We start from the raw sequence: 20,036 nt of genomic DNA on the forward strand, positions 1-20,036 counted from the left end.
ACAGCTGTCGCTTCTAGCCGCGCAGCCTTTCTTGCCAGTTCTCGTTCCAATCTCTGAGTCTCGTGTGCGGCTTGACCGATCTCCAGCTGTGTCTTCATCAGATCTCGATGAACTGCCTCGTGTTGTTCGAACGCTGTCACAAACGCTCTCTGTTGTCTATAGTATGCTGCCTCTTCCCCCATCTCAGCACTGGCGGTTTGACTTCCCATCGTTGGGCTCCGCCTCTCATCTTGGCTTTGGTGCTGAGGGCAGGGTGGACATGGGAAACGGGTGGGCTGTAGAAACTGTTCGTGTATTCCATACCTGCTGTCGGTCTCAGTTCCAGCCATCCGGCCAGAGTGGACTTCGTGGGACTGCTGTAACCTCAGTCTCTTTTTCTGCCCCTTGGTTAAACCGCAGTCGCCTGCAATGGACACTCCAGCTTGAATCGGTTCTGGTTGGAGTAACACCGTTGTCACTGGTTCACTCCCCTGTGTTGGAACCAAAGTCAACATTTCAAGTCCTCCTGTCGTACTGGTCACATGAGAGAAGTCCATATTCCAATCTATCAGATCATAATCACTGGTAAAGTCTATCTGGGAAATGTCTGCAGAGGCTCTCGGCCTTCTCCCCCCAATGGCCCGATCACTAAGGCCCTTCTCCATATTGTTGTTGTTGTTATTCTATTGTTATTGCATCTAACGCTTCAGTTATTCCTATCAATGTTCCACTAAGGTGAACTTCCTATGTTACTGTCATTCACTCCACTTTCAACTACTCCTGTAATCACCGTTTGAAAAAACAAGTTTCTCCGTCTTACACTATTTTCTACTTACTTGAGTTAAAAAACTCACACTGTCAAAATTTTACTGTGCAGACAAGGATTGATAACTGGCTTATCATTCATACTTATACCAAGGCTAAACACAGCCGTTTCCCTAGTTGGCTTATGGAAATTGTTAGAGCTCCTGTCCGGCCGAGCACCTGTACAGAAAGAAAGCAAAAACATCCAGACTTAATACAGTGGCATTTATCCAGATATACAGTTATCTCCACTATTCGTTATGCATTGGAAATGTCGGGCAACACTATACTAATATATTTAGAGAGACACAGTGTGATTTGTTTGAAAAAATAACGATACAGCTTATCTTGTTTTTTGTCCGTTCCTTCAACAGGAACACTGGAGGTTTCCAATCCCCTGTGTGCTCTCTCCACCTGATTTTCTGGGAAATATAATCATTAGACCCATTCCTATCCATTGTCTAATATTCCTTTGTAAACCTGGTCCTTCATCTGATTCTAACCTCTCTTTGCTTGATGAATCTGTTCATCCTAACCTTATTTCCTACTTTTAAATGCCCGATTAGCGTATCGACTAAATGTATTATTCGCTTTTGCTTCACACACTCCTCATACCACATCAATTTCATTCATCCTTACACACAACCATACCCCCTCACAACACTTAATAAAAATCAATCAGTGTTGTTACTGCTACCAACCACCAATCAGGGAAAACAATAAACTTTTAGCAACTTAGATCACTAAAACCCTGACCGACACATAGTACAGCTGGCCACGTTAATAAATTCACGGACACCCGCACTATGCCACCGCAATATCCTTTAGATCCTTGAATACACAAAGAACCGTCCGTCTTCAGCCCAAAGCGTTTTCCTCCAGTCGCGAATCCGAACGAAAACACCCCAAGCTTCCCACCAAGGAATATCACAAATCATCCTACCACCACCAGCACCTAGACAGGCCAGCGCCCATCCGGTACCTACTTCACATACACAATAACAACGTAGTTCAAATAAACCTACAACCAAATGCCCACAACATACGCCGCAATCTAGGGATGGCGAAATACAAGGAGAGACAGAGGGGGGGCGAAGGGAAAAGAAAAAAAAGGAGGGAGGGATACAGGGATACAGGGACTAAGGGGAGGAAGGGGGGGGGGGGGGGCACACAATGCAACATTAACTATTACCAAAACCGTCTAAATCAACCTTAACTTTAATCAGACCAAAAGAATGACCATGAATATTCTATTTATCCTTATGTAATCCTATTTTAGCAAGTAACACTATTTTAATATAACCAATACTCCAAGCCCACCATAAAGGCAACAACAAAACTCCCTTTGCGCACCTGTCATCCCACAAAGTCAAGCTGGGAGACAGGGATGGAGCGGAGGGGGGCGGGGGGGGGGGGGGGAGGGAGGGAGGGAGGGAAGGAGGGAGGGAGGGAGGGAGGAAAGGAGGGAGAGAGGGAGGGAGGGAGGGAGAGAGTGTGAACGAGGGAGGAAGAGACAGAGGAAAAAGGGGGGGGGGGGGGTTCACGCCAAATCCCATCAGCGCCATTTCACCTGGCCCATAACAAATACAGATTTATAATCAAACAAGTATTTACATCCATCATCAACAACTGAAAAAACCGAACATAAAGAATTTACAAATCCCCACAAATGGTCGCTACTCAAAACCTATAATAACCACCAACGTTCTGCCGTTGCCTACTGCACCTCGTTTTACCTGTAACAGAGAGGTGTAACTATCAAAGAGGCAACACTGCCCTCCACTGGAACGATCGCTCATATCCACATTGCACCACAGTTCTCACCACGTCCTGCAGGAGGCGCCCACGCCCTCCCCCGCAAGTGCGTCATCACGTAACGGTAACACCACACCCAGACGGGAACTCGACGTTCCACCTCAACCACAAAACAACAATTCCCAGAATCCCCTACACCGGAAATCCCTGTCCACCGCCTCTCTAAGATCCCGCTGCCAGCAACAGTAGCAACACGCGAGATTCCCCGAGAGTTCAATCATGCTATATTGTTAGCACAGGTAGCTTAGCATCTTAGCTTCGTTAGCTCAGCACCGCCAGCTCCTACTAGCTTAGCATCCAACATCACTCCTCCTAAACGGCCCAGTCTCCTGTTGATCCGAGCGGCACAACACATCGCGACGTTTACACAACCCCTGCTTTCCCCCGCAACATAACTTTAATCCTATTAAACCCCCGTTCCCAGAACATATATCATTATCCTTATTCTAGCACGCTCGCCCGATTGGCCCCGCCTGACCGAAATACACAGTATATTAAACGCACCCCCAGCTCCGACGCTTCCAGTGACGTCATCAGCTCCAAAATCCCTGTTTTCTTTGATCGTTACTACATTACTTTTAGACTTCCACACCACCGTTCTGAAATTTTTTAACGCACACTTCACATCATCTAGGTTCCATCACCCATGCCATTCATTCAATTCACTCGACAACGCAACACAGCGACCACACGCTAGTCCCGTCGCGCTCAGCTAATGCTGGCAGGACAGGGGTGTGGTTTCTCCCCGCTGCAGCCTTGGCCACCTGGTTCATAATAATACAAAAAATACCTTGACATTCACTCAGAGCTCCTAACATTCATCCATTCAAACACATATACTCAGCAAAACAATGTCTCATTCATAAGCATACCATCCATTAGCGCATTTGCTCGCTTTTTTCACACAATATCCTCCTATGTTCTAATCACATGTGCAGTATCTACTTCCAAAGTGCCTCATATATCTACTGAGTCCGACTTGCTATACCCCTGAGAAACCCACTCCATTCATGTATAGTAGCCCGTGAAGAGTTTTAATAGCGCCCCTTGTTGGCTTGTATTTCCTCTACATTCCCTCATTCCTCCACGCGGCTGATGTTCTTCAGATATCGACCTTAGCCAATCTGAGCCTAAATGACGTCGGACTAGAAGTGGTAATTCGCTTATGGAACATCTTCCAAAGTCCATTACTCCGTCGCACCGATTCTAAGTGTGGTTTCTACAGCATCCTAGCCCGAACCCTAACCTCTTCTCATCTCCCTGTTCTCTGTCTCTCTTCGCGGAACCAGGCTACCCCTGTACTTCACCACGGTTCTCTTATTCTACTCTTTAAGATCTGACTACTCCTCTTTACCCCTTTTATGAACCACTACGTCACGCACAGTCCCACTTCCCGCTATCTGTGACTAATCTCCGTTCTACTGCTCCTACGCCGGTCCCCTCAAATATTTTACCTAATCCCTAGCCTATCCCCTAAGCTGATATAACTAAATACAGACATCTATTTCCTCTCCTCACTTGGCCTTGTACCAACTATAGGCATCCTAACTGAACATCCCCTAACCCCTACGCTTCCTAAGTGCAGCGCCGGTGTGTGGCTGAGACCAGAGCCAGGTTGTGAAACCTGGACCCCGGTACTCCTCCAACACCAACATAACCTGATCCATCTCATTTCTACCTAATGCAATAGCAACCCCAAAATGCGAGACTGCTTCGACCATTACCAATCTTAAACGCCATCACTACTTACCTAGTCCTGCTGGCCTGTCGAAGTGGTGACGATCACCTCATTTCAGTCGTAGAGGCGTCGACGAGGTCCATCTTCCAGAAGTAGCTTTCCGTCGTCTCCAACCGGTTCTGGTCGAATGTAGCACGGGTCATGGACCAATTGAAGTATCTTTCTGGCTTCATTCATCTCTATCTAAATGATCGTATAGTTTTCTATATCACCCTTTCCTCTGCATTGTTTTAGGTATTTTCAGATGTTCGGTTCAAGTGAGGGGAGACGGACAACGTGGTCAAAATACAACTGCGGTGTTTATTAATACCACAGCTCAGGAATTAAAACAAGTACATCGTCTCTTTGGTTCAATCTAATTGTCTCTTTGATGTGGCAGTTTTGTCCATGATCTGATCAGCTAGGGCCGATCAGAGCCGTTTCTCCGGTGGTGGTGTTGTTGTCTCTCGGGTTTCCCATGACAACACCGAGTCCTCTCTTAGTGGTTCGCTGGTCTGGTTGTCAAGACAACCTGGTCTCCGTGAGTATCGGTGCTCAGCAGAGAGCGCTCGTTTTTCGTCTCTCCTTTGGTGGTAGGCTTCTCCTGCTGCGAAGCGATCGTTTTCTGTCATCTGGTGTCAATGGCTCTGTGTCTCCATGCTCCAGGTCCCTTCTCGCTGTGTCTCTTTGGTTCGGCCCTCCAGAGATCCTCTCTTGTCTCCTCGCTCCCGTCACCGGGTGTGTGTCTGTCTTTGTCCGTCGCCATCAGCCCTTTTTATCAGAGGAAGAGAGAGAGAGAGAGAGAGGGGGAGGGGGAGACAGAGAGCGAGAGGGAGGGGGAGACCCTGCCTGCCTATTCACGTCCATGATCTGCCTTATTTTGGTCACATTCCAGCAGAAACTTGTCTGCTGGTGTCCTGTGACCACATGTTACACAATTTCTTCTGCTGACACAACCGTTTGATGAGAGGATTAGTTTTTCCCTGAGTAACATCCTCATGCTTGTGACTAAAATGTTTACATAGTCTAGATAAGAAACAGACTACTTTTTCAGACAGTGCCCAGACAACAAACCATATGCCTATTGGGTTCATTATTTTATATTTAGCATTAGCATTTCACCACATGTTATTTGATTTCCATCTCGTAGGACGATTTACTAGTCTCCATGAAAACACCACATTTTGCAAATGGTCTAACCCTTCATCTCTGATATTTACCAATTAACTGCATTTCTTATTGTTTCTTCCGTTTTTCTGATTTGCTAAACCTTGATGCATTTTGAACACTTGGCCTCACTTGAGTGCTGCTGACTCATCTATCTGAGAGGCTCTTTTTACCACTCCTTTCGGCCCGTCTTACTATAGTCCTGAGGGGTCAGTTTTATTGTCTTAAGGTCAGCCATCTGTTTCTGGGGAGTCAACCGCCTCTACCCTCTCAAGCCTAGGGTCTCAGAAATAACTTCACATGGTGTACTCTAAATGGCCCTTCTATCAATCAGCATTTGTCTTTCTAATCATTTTCCTTGTACATTTCACTTGCATTTATTCATGTTTTCATTTAGAAATATACGACATAGCCATTTACACAAACATTAAATAACAGACCTTTCATTACAATACTATAATAACAGTAGCCACTGCCAGAATAGTGACACATGTATTGCGTGTTGTGGTGAGCACACGCATGCATGCACAACGAAGACAGAAGATTGCGTTGTCTCAATCATTTAACTATAAAAGTATGAGCTCACTGACTGAAATTTCCAACAAAAAGCATCAATTGTCAAATAATATTGATAATTGTAATTAAAAAAAAAATTTAAATATAAATTTTGCCAATAGGGATGTATCAGTAGTATTGGCAGTGGTAGTAGTCGTAATAGTAATCCACTATATTTTTTAATTTTCTAAAAAATAAACCAGTTCAACACAGGTAACCACTTTTGCTTCATTTCTTTGATGTCTCAAATGTATGCTCTAGTCCAGTGGTTCCCAAACCTCTCCTCGAGACACCCCAGCCGTTCCATGTATTTGTTAAATTCCACCACCAGCACACCTTGATTCAACTAATAAAGGGCTAGTTAAGTTGAATCAGGTGTGCTGGTGGTGGAATTTAACAAATACATTGAACGGCTGGGGTGCTTCGAGGAAAGGATTGGGAAGCACTAGTCTAGTCGATTTTGTGTTTTGAGCACAAAGTTCATCATAGATCTAGCCTCTTTATTTTGCTCTCAAAGTGCATCAGATTGATGCATTTAACTTTAAAATGTTTTGGCTAACTCTCATACCTGTCTTGTGTTGTGCTATTGGGGTAGCATACAAACCGTAACAGTACGACCTGGCCAAGTCGACGACCCCAGCCGGCACAGACAGTGTATGAGAGAGCCCCTGCTAGTCCAGCCCTGTCTGCTAGCTTAGCTCCAGAAGCTAGCACAGCTTCTGTGCTAATGTAGCCTTACAGCTAGCATAGGCCCTGTAGCTAGCAATGCCCAGGCAGCTACCCTGTCCCTCTGCTAGCCCCACTTTACGTGTAGCTTTCCCAGCTAGCATGGCCTCCATTTTGTGTGTTGCTCCGTCATGCCCCCTGCCCCGCTCTCTGAATTTTTCTTTCTTTCTGCGTTCCCACCCCTACGGGCCTGGCTGGTCGCCAGGTGGCTCCCGTGGAGGGGGGGAGGGGGGGGGGGGGTACTGTGAGGGCTGGGTAGGAAACTGCATGCTTCCCAACGAGGGGGCGTGCCGAACATTCAGCTCACGCACCTGAGAGTGGTTGGCATTCAGCTCGTCGGGAGACTACAAATACTGCCGACCGCCTTCCACTCATGGCCAGGTCGTTCCGTTGCTACCATCTACCGCCGCGTCTCTGGGGTGAGACGTCGTGCCATCCACTGCCCTACGCTCTCTCTCTGTGGGCCTCATTCCTGGTGTGAGACATCATCACCGCTCTCTATTCTTCCATGGGAGGATTCCTATGTTCTCACTCCTTTTTCGTGGGTCCTGTTTGCTGAGTTGTCCGTCGGCAGTGTTCTGTGGTGTGAGGCATCGTCATCGCTCTCTATGCTTCCACGGGAGGATGCCTATGTTGAATGTTCTCACTCCTGTTTTCATGGACCCCTGTTTGCTGTGATGCGGCAAGTGTTCTGGTGAGTCTAAGCAGGACCAGACTCAGAACCTTCATTTCATTCATGGACTCCAGAAGATTCATGTGTATTTTTTTGTTGGACTCTAGAATATTCACCTGTGTATTTTTGTTCTCCCTTAAAGGGACAGTGCCGCTTTTTGTTTGTAAATAAATTATGCCCTTGTTTTGGCTAACTCTCATACCGGTCTTGTGTTGTGCTATTGGGGTTGCATACAAACCGTAACAGTTTCAGTGTATTACGGTTGTGAGACAGGTGGCTGGTACTGTATTAAATATATGGTGTTCACCACCCGCCCTTGAGAAACTGAGCAACTTTCTCTAGGACTGGAACAGCTGTTTTCATGGATCAAACATCCTTCTCTGTGTTGCAGCTTCTCTTCCAGGAGACCAACCCAGGTGTGCGTTACGAGTACACAATTAGTAGAGAGGCTTCGGAGAACACAGAGAATGACATTCCCATCCCGGATTTCTTCTGGAAGTACGGCTCATGGACTGAATGCAGTGCCACCTGTGGAACAGGTAAGATGAGAAACTTTTCTTTTTAGTCTAATTGTTTATTTGGACAGCCTTTCAGAGCATCCTAAAAGTTGATATGCTAGTGATGTGGTGTTCAAGTTCAAGTTCAAGTTTCTTTATTAGTTGTCATACAGAAATACAGAATACTTTTGCATGAAATGCTTCTTTCTGTTTTGCTCCTGAGAGTGTGCTAGATAAAATAGTATAATATAAGTATAAAATTGAAAGTCAAGTACGTAAACAAGTGTAAACAAAACAAAAATGTTCAATATACATATATACAGTATATGTACAGTCTATACAATGCAGATACAGTACAGTGTAGAAATGGTGAGGTATAGCTTAGCTTGTGGTGCCACCTTGTGGTGGTGAGGTGCAATGAGGTGCATGAGATTGATGCCAATAAATATAAAGTGTGTTAGTGTCTAAAGTGGGTAAAGTTGGTGCTACAGTGTGTTGTTTATTTAAAGTGAGTGTGTGCGTGTGGATGTGTGTGTTGTGGGTGTATTTGATGGTCTGTTATTGTTCATTGTTCATTGAGCATCCTGATGGCCTGGGGATAGAAGTTCCTTCTGAGTCTCTCTGTGCTTGCCATAAGACTCCGGTATCGATTGCCTGACCGCAGCAGTTCAAAGACGCAATTGTTTGGGTGGCTGGGGTCTTTGATTATTCTCTTAGCCTTACCCATGCAGCGCTTGTTGTAAATGTCTTGGAGAGTGGGAAGCGCTCCTCCAATTGTGCGTTCGGCTGAACGGGCCACTCTCTGTAGTCTGCTACGGTCTTGTGCAGTGCTATTCCCAAACCAGGAGGTGATATTGCCAGTCAGGATGCTCTCTATTGTGCATGAGTAGAAGTTCTTGAGGATCTTCTGACTCACTTTGAACTTCCTTAGGCGCCTAAGGAAGTAGAGGCGTTGTCGTGCCTTCTTGATAACACTGTCAATGTGTGTGGTCCATGTCAAGTCCTCGGATATGTGGACTCTGAGGTACTTAAAACTGTTCACTCTCTCAACCGGTGCCCCGTCGATGCTGAGGGGGCTGTAGTCCCTGACCCCGACCTCCTAAAGTCCACAATCATCTCCGTTGTTTTGCTGACGTTCAGGGAGAGACTGTTCTCTTGACACCATCCCGCTAGAACCTTTATCTCTTCCAGATAAATTAATCGATTAATTAATTGACTAATCGATAAAATAATCAACACATTAATCGATAACAAAATAATAGTTTCTATTCTCAACAAAGCTGCCAGTAGCTCCTCAAAGGACGCTGATTGGTCCAAACCACTGTGGTTCGGTCACAAGCACATAACTTGAAGCCTGACAAGATGGATTACTGCGTGATCTCTCAAATCCAGCTGGCTCGCAAGGTAAAGTCAGAGGTTTGTCACAAAAACGTTTTGTGTATATCCACCTTGAAATTTGGATATTCCCATGCCAGCAAAATTAATGAGAGCTATGAGTGTGTCCCCATTCTTGAAGATGGGGTACAAGCTGTCATTTCATTGTGGACCGTCCACGAGTTAACTCGTGATTCGATTCCACCCGTTGAGGACCAGAGCCTCGTGGCGAGTTGTTATTGTTTTATTCCATATTTATAACGCTATTAACGTCCGCGATCGACATGCATGACCTACCCACATATTTGATTTTCGAAACATGCAATACCGGCCAGATCCACTTAGGGGCGCCATCGCTCCACTGCAGTATCATTGAGGGCATTTGAAAAAAAAATTATTTTCACTGTATGTGGGCATTTCATATGAGCCTCGGTTCCAAACGAACACCCTCCATCTTTGATCACGTTACCGATCGCATATTTAAGCCTGGAATAATGGGATTTATGATTAGCCAATGGACATATCGATCTACCAGATTCCGATGACTAATGACAAAATGCTGCCGGCGATCACATGGCCTGACGGTAGGATACTATTCCCCCAAATTACAGCTGGATTGGACATTGTTTTAAAACCTAACGTGATCGATCACTGACATTGGCTACCTGAACGCACACTGTATTGCTAATCAATAATACTAATCGGCGTTCCCCGCCGCCCCCATTTCATCCATAGATGCTCTGTAATAGTCCGGATGCTACGCAGTTTGTTTTATTTCATTCGTATATATACAGCAGAAATGGCGTTTGATATAACGGCGCCAACGTTTAGCCTATTATCTAGCTCCCCGGAAAAAAGACGAGACGAAAAGTGCGATGAACCTTATATTCACGACGCTATAAAATGACAACCAACCGATGGATTTTTATTTTCTTTAAGCCATTATGAAGGCACGATTTATGCACTCAAGTGACAATGAGAATGGACAGATAGCAATACTATAAATTATATATATAGCTCTTAGAAAGTACATCGGTTAACAAACCTCTGTCCTCTGGCCTATAAATCGGCGCAAGACTGTGGTCGCCAAAGTGTTAATAAAAGACGAGACCCAGGCCTACAGACAACAAACAGCGCTGTCTATGGTTCTGAAACAACAGCATGCTATCCATTGATGTGAAACAACAGCTAAGAATCTTAGACAATAATATAATTTTTTTTGCTATTTTTCTATCGATACATAAAGCATAAACGGCATAAAGCATAAACAATTAAGCCCTTGTGGTGCTGAGCCATCCTGAATAACGGGACACTGGCTTACATGGCGTGTTTTCACAGTAAATGAAAGATAAAGGTGACTTTATCTGGCACCATTATGGTGTTAATTTTCCTGAACCTCCTGAAACCTATTCGATCTATCCACATTAACATTTCATAATTAGAAATGGCTTTTGTTGAATGCATGCAGCCCCCCCCCCCCCCTTTCCTTGAATATACAATGTCACTAATGCTCATGGATACAAAAGAAGGCAATAGCCAATTGTTAGAAGTACACAACAGGGAATGCAAGGTGTGGGGAAATAGATAATCTTAAATTGGCCCCATGGGGTTTGGAACCATTTCAATTGCAATAGATGAAACATGGTAAAGGTCACCTCTGAGAGAAGTACTAATTAATACAATATGAAATATATTTCCATTATGGTCATTGAACATAGGAGAAAAGAGAATAGATTGCAGAAAATATAAAGTTTATTATTGTTAGAAAAGATCCTACACACTGTCTTAAGCTTGCAACTAGAACTTATTTTCCCACGGAGCTGGTCATCAAGATGTCATGAGATTGCCTCTAAGCGGAACTTTGGCTGCAAGATGGCTTCTAGCCTAACTGGCTAAATGCCACTCTGACTCCAGTCCCATTCTCTTCCAAACAAAGGCTGCCGAACAAACTTTAATGGTACAGTATAGGTAACATTATTACCTTGTGGCATTTAAGTAACGTCAGTTGAATTAGGTCATTAAATCGATAACCGCGTCCATGTCACGCTAATTAAGCATCGTGTTATCAGATTTGTTTTTATTAATTTGGCTGTTTGGATCGCTAGCTAATGTTAGCTAAAGCTAGCACATCGTTAGCTAATGTTAACTGGCCAAAACATTGATTGTTAAAATTGTAGTGAATTGCAATCACTGGAATTGGAACACAGGTACCTGGGCCTGTACAGGGTGTATGCTTGTTTATTGAAATATGTTTTAATCCTTAGATCCTCATTAGAAGAAGATCATTTGGGATTGAAACATTGTCTTTTAATAAATAAATTAAAAGTTATGCTTGCAAGCTTAGGACAATGTGTGGAATCTTATCTCTTCGGTTTCTTTCCAAAGCATCTGCTCATCAAGACTTTTATTCAAGTATAATTACATATTCAAATATATTACAGTCAGAAAGGTTGTGAGGGCTGTGCTCTACTGTGATTTCCTTTTTTATGAGCAAATCTGCTGTCTGGTGAAATTGTGCAACTGCTCTCAGGAAATTCACTTTCTCTCAGTACAGAATGTCCCTGCTCAGGGCCGGCTCTGACCAATTGGCTGCCCTAGGCAGGATTTTATCTGGCGCCCCCTTGCATCACAGTTTATTCACTACTAGTATATGCACTCACACTTTAGTTTTCACATTTTTCTTTTATTGAAAATAACCCACAAAATCAAACAGTTAATAATAATAATAATAATAATAATAATAATAATAATAATAATAATAATAATAATAATAATAATAATAATAATAATAATAATAATAATGACTTGGATTTATATAGCGCTCTTCACTGACCCAGAGCGCTTCACAGAGTCCATTATTCGTTCATACACAGTCATACAGTTAACATCAAAACAGTGAAGTGACATTATTATAATAAATATGTACAATATATTATCTTAATATTAACCAGTAGCCTACTGCCATAAATAAAGAAGGTCAAATATAATTACAATGAACTTAAATAAAGTAAAATAAATAAATAAATAATTGCACACAAGTACTGCACACAAACATAAAAGGCACACAAGAACAAGGCTTCGACTTGTAACATACTTAGAAGCCCCCTCATCAATCTCACTTTACAGTCTTACTTTCCTAACCTTTCTTGCAGCAAAGTCATCTATGACGTCATCATAAGACAACTGTTTTGAGACCACATGATTTAGTAGATCTCAGGTAAGTTTTGGTGAGCTTGAGCTTAGAGAAGCTTCTTTCAGCAGCAGCCAATGTAACAGGAAGAGCCACAGAGATTCTCAGAGCAACCCACATGTTGGGGTAAATTTCTGTCAGCTTCTTCTCATGTAGAAAGGTCAAGAGTTCCATTAATGGAAATTTTATTAAACATTGTCATTACAATGAAATGTAGATTTACATTTACAGAGTCCAATAAAGCAGTAAACTGCAGTGCAATACTAATATAGCATAATGGGACATTTATTTGGCATTCACATTAATGATATGCACTTTAAAAGACTGATGTAACTAACTATATAAATTAACTTTAGAGACTATGAACGGTGTTCTGAAGGATCAGATTAAACCGAATATATATATTTATTTATATATATATATTTAATTGTATTTGTATATCCCCTGATATCCCTTGTATATTCCTTGTACAATATGCATTGAATATCCCTTCTAGTCTACTGAACATCCCATAATAGTCTCCATTCTACCATTGGACGAGACCTTGGTGCCAGGTCGCCATACCCCTCAGACCAGGTTCAATCGTACCGCTCAACATGTATGGACAAGTCCTAGTTCCGCGTAGGAATATGTCTACCGCACCACTAATGGTACTATTTGTTCATAGTGCGTATATATACTGCGCTATTAAAGTAGAGCTTTCTTTTAGTCCAGTTCCTTACCCTCCAACAGAGTGACAGACGCAAAAGCCTCCCCGCGAACCACGTGTGGGCAGTAAGGCCAATTCGGCCCAGTATCGGCATTGAGACATCGTGTATATTAATATTTGAATAGTCATATTTGGCACTATATCGTCGAGTTGGACGTATTCTATTAAGCTAATAATAGTCTATTCATATGTAGTGCCTCGTGCGGTAAGAGTTCTATAGTAATCAGCACCCCCATCGTTTCGGGCATCAGCTGGACGCTTATCCAGGGTGGTTGACCCCACGTGAAGCTGCACCCGAGGAGCTCCAGGCCAAAGAGCGAGTGGACCTGTATATTGGATTATTCTACCGACGACGGCTAGCCTTCCCCGGCTTGGATTATGCTTTGAGTACTTTGATTATTCTATGGATAAAGGCCAACACTGCGGTGTGTTGGAAATACCCCCCCCGGAGAGGACGACAGATGAGAAGACGCTCTACACGACGAGGTCGCCTCACGTCTCTCCATCGTGGACCGGAGGACGCCGGCCACAGAGAGTCCAACTGCTTTCATCTGTGGATCGAGGATCGCTGGGCACCGGGTCGCACGACTGTGGGCTCTCCCAGGATACCCTCGGCCAGACGGGATACAGCCAGACTCTACCCCCCCCCCCTCCAGCTGTCCTACAAGCAGTCGGAACCTTCCCCTAGTGTATCCAGCTATATAATCATTCAAGTATCATTGCTATTGTTCCCTAAATATTCCAGGTTGTATATTTGCTTCCTGCGCAATCAGAGATTGGACATTCGATATTGATCTACCTACGAATACTCATTTGCCATAAAAGTGCATACTATTTCAAATCATAAATGTAATTAAGTGATCGTTGTACATACCTTTTGCTATGTATTATTATTAAACGCAGACTTTCGACTTGGTACATTTGTGTTGGATCCGTTTCATCAGGTGGGAGTGTTTATCATAATTATTTATACCTAGTACTGGGTGGCCAGAGTCTAAAGTACAAGAGGTAGTGGTAGTAAGTATCATATCTAACAATACAGTCAGGGAATTGTACCCCTCAGTTACAATTGGTCCTTCGAACCGGAGGGTAATCAGTGTAATATTAATATAGTGTTATTAATATTAAAATGGCCTATGATGAACACTCCACGAAACGATCCTCCTAACCAACAACGCCCGCGGCGCAAAAACGACTGCTCCCTCAGTACCTAGAGGCTTACGCTGTCAGTCAACAACCTAGTCTTCTACCAACAGTAAACGCGGTAAAACTAGAAAGTAAAATTATGTCTAACCCTAACGACCAGGCTACCCCGACCATAGAGGCCCCTATGGGTTCTAACGTAACTGACCCAGCTCACGGTGGGGACCAGGGGGAACCAGACATGACTTTACACCCCGCCAATACCGAAGAAGTAGTCCCCGACGAGTCCCGGGAGGAAGACAACACTACCGAGAGAGAACTCGGCACGGAAGAAGATGAGGAGAGCACCGTGGAGATAGAGCTCCAAGACTCCGCACGGAGTACCCCAAGGGACGGCTCCCCTATACAACCGTCTTCTCCCAGCGAGGCAGAGAGGACACTACAGCAGGCATTCCTCGTCAGCCTGAAAGCCTCTACTGAACGCGATAGACTCCAGGGTGAACGCGATCGATTGCAGATACAGCAACGGAGCGAAGAAGAGCACATACGCCTGGAAATAAGACGCATTCAGATGGAAGAGAATATGGCAAGAGACCGGGCCGACGCCCAGCGCGCCGCCACCGGTGCCCAGAGAGAATCGGATCTCACCAAGCGCGAAGCCGAGCGCGACAGAGCACAAGCGCAACTAATAGAACAGCTGATCAGAAGGACAACACCCCCTCCCTCCACCAGAGGCTCCAGGAACTCGTCTAGACATCACTCCAGGGCGGCATCCCCTAGCCGAGTAAGCGACCCTGAACTTGACCAACAGACGAGGTTTATACCCCCCGCAGACCCCCTTCCCCAACCGGTCCAAGCGAGACCCAGCCACCGGGAAGGAGCAGCATACACTGCGGAGAGGCTAAATCAGAGACTACAAGCCCTGGATGACCTAACGGAAGACGAAGAGGAAGAGGAGGAGAACCACGCCCGACGACAGCACAGTACTCTACCGGACCAGGAGGTCCAGTACAGCCCAGGCTATACCCCCGCGGAGCTGCGCTACAGACCCCCGACGCTATTCACGGGTGAGCACGACGCACGACCCGCACCGAGGAACAGCACCTGGACCAGCGGGCCATGGTACACAGCCGGTACCAGCCCACGCCAAGGAGCAGGAGGAGACTCGCCTAGGAGGCCTCTCCCCCAACGCTCGCCGATGTATCCACAATCCGCGTCATACATTGGCACACCTATGGTACCAGACTTCACCCAGGAGAACCGGGCCCAGTATACGGAGCTCCGCATGTGTCTGGAGACAATGTTGGTGGATGTCATTGATGAACGCCATAAATACGCGATACTACTGAAGCATTTAAAGGTACCCCGCGCGCACAACATAGCGCTCGCCTACGCCACTTCCACGACCCCATACACCGCAGCGCTGGTAGCGTTGGACCAGAGATATGGACGTATATGGGATTACGTGATCCAGGAGATCAGGCACATCGACCGCCTACCCCCAGCAATAGACAATCGAGCACTGGACGACCTGTCCATCAGAGTGCAGTCCCTGGTAGGGATGCTGGGAGCGCAGAGGGAAAAGGGTAGGCATGAACTATACGCCAACTCAAACGTAGAGAGGATCTTGGAGAAGCTACCGCCCGCCCGACAGGAGCGCTTTAGGCGGCAGAGAGACCACCGAGACCCTAATGGCCCCGAACCGAACCTCCTCGATCTAGCCGACTTCCTGGCGAGAGAAGTCAGCAGCTTACGGCTAGATACATTCGGACGGAGCACCCCTGGCTCCAGAGAAGGAACCAGGAGACTAAATGATGGAAGAAGATCGGTGACTGTCATGCACCAATCGGAGTCAGTGCCAAGCAGTAGGAGCCACAGTACCCCCTCAAGAAAGGAGAAGTGGAAGATAGTGTGCCCCTACTGTGAGAAAGAACACTGGCTGTCACAATGTGACTCATTCCCCAAGATGAATGCGGAGGAAGCGAGTCAATGGATAAAGTCCAACAGACGCTGTTTTCGCTGTGCGCGATCACACATGGCAGCCGAATGCCGCTTAAAGAAAAGGTGCAGTCGGTGCGATGGAGCCCATCTGGACATACTCCACGACAGTAACAGACGGCGGCCTCCACCCGCACCATCCAGCAGCAAAGCAAGCGTCATGTACATCGACCCCGCCAGCAGCAGCGGAGCCAGAGTGCTCTTAAAGGTAGTCCGTGTGACATTGAGCTACCAGAATAAAGTCATGGACACTTACGCCGTCCTTGATGACGGGTCAGAGAAGACCCTTCTGCTCGCGTCCGCTGCGGCCCAGCTAGGGCTGCGGGGGAGCGAAAACCAAATGACAATTCGGACAATAAGAAGAGATTTGAAAACGATAAAGGGCGAGAATGTCTCATTCTCTATCGCAGCAAGCGGCCAGCCCGAGCGACGGTACAGGATTACAGACGCTTTCACCAGCCAAGAAATAGGACTCTCGCGGTACACATACCCCGTAGCCAAGCTGATGGAGAAATATGTACATCTACGCAAGCTACCGATCCCACTCATAGACGGTGCTACCCCGACACTGTTGATAGGCTCCGACCATGCAGACCTCATTGTCCTGATAGACCGGGTTCATACCGGACCCCGAGGCTGTCCTGCAGCAGGGAGTATTGAACTCAAAGCCCCTCGGTTACGTCTCCAGTGATGTAGCAGATGTCGACCCAGTCACCCCCAACACCCTCCTGATGGGGCGGCTAGATCCCGCGTTACCCCAGACAATGTACCGGCCTGAAGAAGCGAACGGCCGACGAATGTGGAGGTACAGCCAAGTATTAGCCGACAAGTTTTGGAGCAGTTTCCTACTGCACTACCTACCGTCTCTACAGACCCGCCAGAAGTGGGTAAAAGAGAGAGACAATTTGACGGAAGGAACAGTCGTCATGATTATTGACCAGTCACTACCCAGAGCTATGTGGCCGGCTGGCCGCGTAAGCAAAGTGATCACCGGTGCCGATGGCAAGGTCCGAGCAGCTGAAGTACTCGTCCAGGGGCGCATTTACACCCGTCCTGTGGCGAGGCTCATAGAACTGCCCCGACTCCCAGACACAATCGATGATGACCATGACCCTATGACTTTGTGAGTTGACTGACCCTTACAGCGAACCCTTGAGTGGTAGACAGTGCGGTTAATCTGTCTCTGCTTAACTAATTGGGTTGGGACCAATTAGGGGGCGGCTGTTCTGAAGGATCAGATTAAACCGAATATATATATTTATTTATATATATATATTTAATTGTATTTGTATATCCCCTGATATCCCTTGTATATTCCTTGTACAATATGCATTGAATATCCCTTCTAGTCTACTGAACATCCCATAATAGTCTCCATTCTACCATTGGACGAGACCTTGGTGCCAGGTCGCCATACCCCTCAGACCAGGTTCAATCGTACCGCTCAACATGTATGGACAAGTCCTAGTTCCGCGTAGGAATATGTCTACCGCACCACTAATGGTACTATTTGTTCATAGTGCGTATATATACTGCGCTATTAAAGTAGAGCTTTCTTTTAGTCCAGTTCCTTACCCTCCAACAGAGTGACAGACGCAAAAGCCTCCCCGCGAACCACGTGTGGGCAGTAAGGCCAATTCGGCCCAGTATCGGCATTGAGACATCGTGTATATTAATATTTGAATAGTCATATTTGGCACTATATCGTCGAGTTGGACGTATTCTATTAAGCTAATAATAGTCTATTCATATGTAGTGCCTCGTGCGGTAAGAGTTCTATAGTAATCAGCACCCCCATCGTTTCGGGCATCAGCTGGACGCTTATCCAGGGTGGTTGACCCCACGTGAAGCTGCACCCGAGGAGCTCCAGGCCAAAGAGCGAGTGGACCTGTATATTGGATTATTCTACCGACGACGGCTAGCCTTCCCCGGCTTGGATTATGCTTTGAGTACTTTGATTATTCTATGGATAAAGGCCAACACTGCGGTGTGTTGGAAATACCCCCCCCGGAGAGGACGACAGGTGAGAAGACGCTCTACACGACGAGGTCGCCTCACGTCTCTCCATCGTGGACTGGAGGACGCCGGCCACAGAGAGTCCAACTGCTTTCATCTGTGGATCGAGGATCGCTGGGCACCGGGTCGCACGACTGTGGGCTCTCCCAGGATACCCTCGGCCAGACGGGATACAGCCAGACTCTACCCCCCCCCTCCAGCTGTCCTACAAGCAGTCGGAACCTTCCCCTAGTGTATCCAGCTATATAATCATTCAAGTATCATTGCTATTGTTCCCTAAATATTCCAGGTTGTATATTTGCTTCCTGCGCAATCAGAGATTGGACATTCGATATTGATCTACCTACGAATACTCATTTGCCATAAAAGTGCATACTATTTCAAATCATAAATGTAATTAAGTGATCGTTGTACATACCTTTTGCTATGTATTATTATTAAACGCAGACTTTCGACTTGGTACATTTGTGTTGGATCCGTTTCATCAGGTGGGAGTGTTTATCATAATTATTTATACCTAGTACTGGGTGGCCAGAGTCTAAAGTACAAGAGGTAGTGGTAGTAAGTATCATATCTAACAATACAGTCAGGGAATTGTACCCCTCAGTTACAAACGGTAACACAACAAACCAAAGGCTTACTACAACAATTAATTATAAAGTAGATGAAAAGGAATAGCATTTTTTTGTATTACAGGGTAAACATGTACAAACAATAAAAATGTAGCCTACGGTATGACACAGGACTGTAATACCTGCTGAATATACCTAATTTCCCTGGTGATGACTGGTACTAGTTTTCTTATTTTTATTAGTTGTTATGTAGCCTACTTTTATTTTTATGTAGGCTACTGTTATGCACGCAGTAGCCACGACTAGTGGCTGCATAAATGCCGTGAAGTGAAATAATATAACTTCTTTCAACAAATGTTTTCATAATGAGGACAATACGAAAGAAAGAAAGAAAATAACAAGAAAAAAAGGGGCAGACATGAACTGACTTCTAGCTTTTCTTTTCAATAGTCTCCATATGTTAAGGGGAAATCATTTGAGTATAGGTAGCACCGGTTAGTTTACTTCCTCTTTGGACAGAGATGTTTGACAGTGGAACGCCGTTCAACTCTCTATGTAGGAGTATGGGGGCGGGGGGTTACAGTGTGATCTCTCAAACAGGTGTTCTTTCCCTGTGTGTGGGTGGGGTGTGACAGTGTGATCTCTCAAACAGCTGTTGTTCTGTCCCTCTGGCGATACAGGTGTCCAGCGGCAGACTGTTCACTGCGTTGAGAGAACTTCTGGGATAGTGGAGGAGCGCTACTGTGACCCCTCGACCCGACCTGATGATCAACGGGCTAGCTGCAACGAGGAGCTGTGTCCAGCCATGTGAGTTCAACCCCAGGTCTCATTTAGAGACAGACACTCTATGGGTCTTAGACATAATACACACACACACACACACACACACACACACACACACACACACACACACACACACACACACACACACACACACACACACACACACACACACACACACACACACACACACACACACACACACACACACACACACACACACACACACACAATTATTCACACCCTGTACTAAATAGTAAGTAATACATAGTAAGATGCACAAACATACATTTTTCTCACATGCATGTTATGATAGAATGG

At 45.5% G+C, this 20,036-nt stretch overlaps 1 protein-coding gene across 1 annotated transcript in view; it reads left to right on the forward strand.

Annotated features, from left to right (window-relative positions):
* adamts7 (a disintegrin-like and metallopeptidase (reprolysin type) with thrombospondin type 1 motif, 7) overlaps positions 1-20,036 on the forward strand; it is a 447,398-nt gene that overhangs the window by 316,100 nt on the left and 111,262 nt on the right. The window contains exons 16-17 of the mRNA XM_084337494.1: positions 7,828-7,975; positions 19,616-19,742. Coding sequence (XP_084193620.1) covers positions 7,828-7,975; positions 19,616-19,742 — 275 coding nt within the window. The remainder of the gene's footprint in view (positions 1-7,827; positions 7,976-19,615; positions 19,743-20,036) is intronic.

Source organism: Notolepis coatsorum (genome assembly GCF_963971535.1).
Source record: "Notolepis coatsorum genome assembly, chromosome: 20".
NCBI lineage: Eukaryota > Metazoa > Chordata > Actinopteri > Aulopiformes > Paralepididae > Notolepis > Notolepis coatsorum.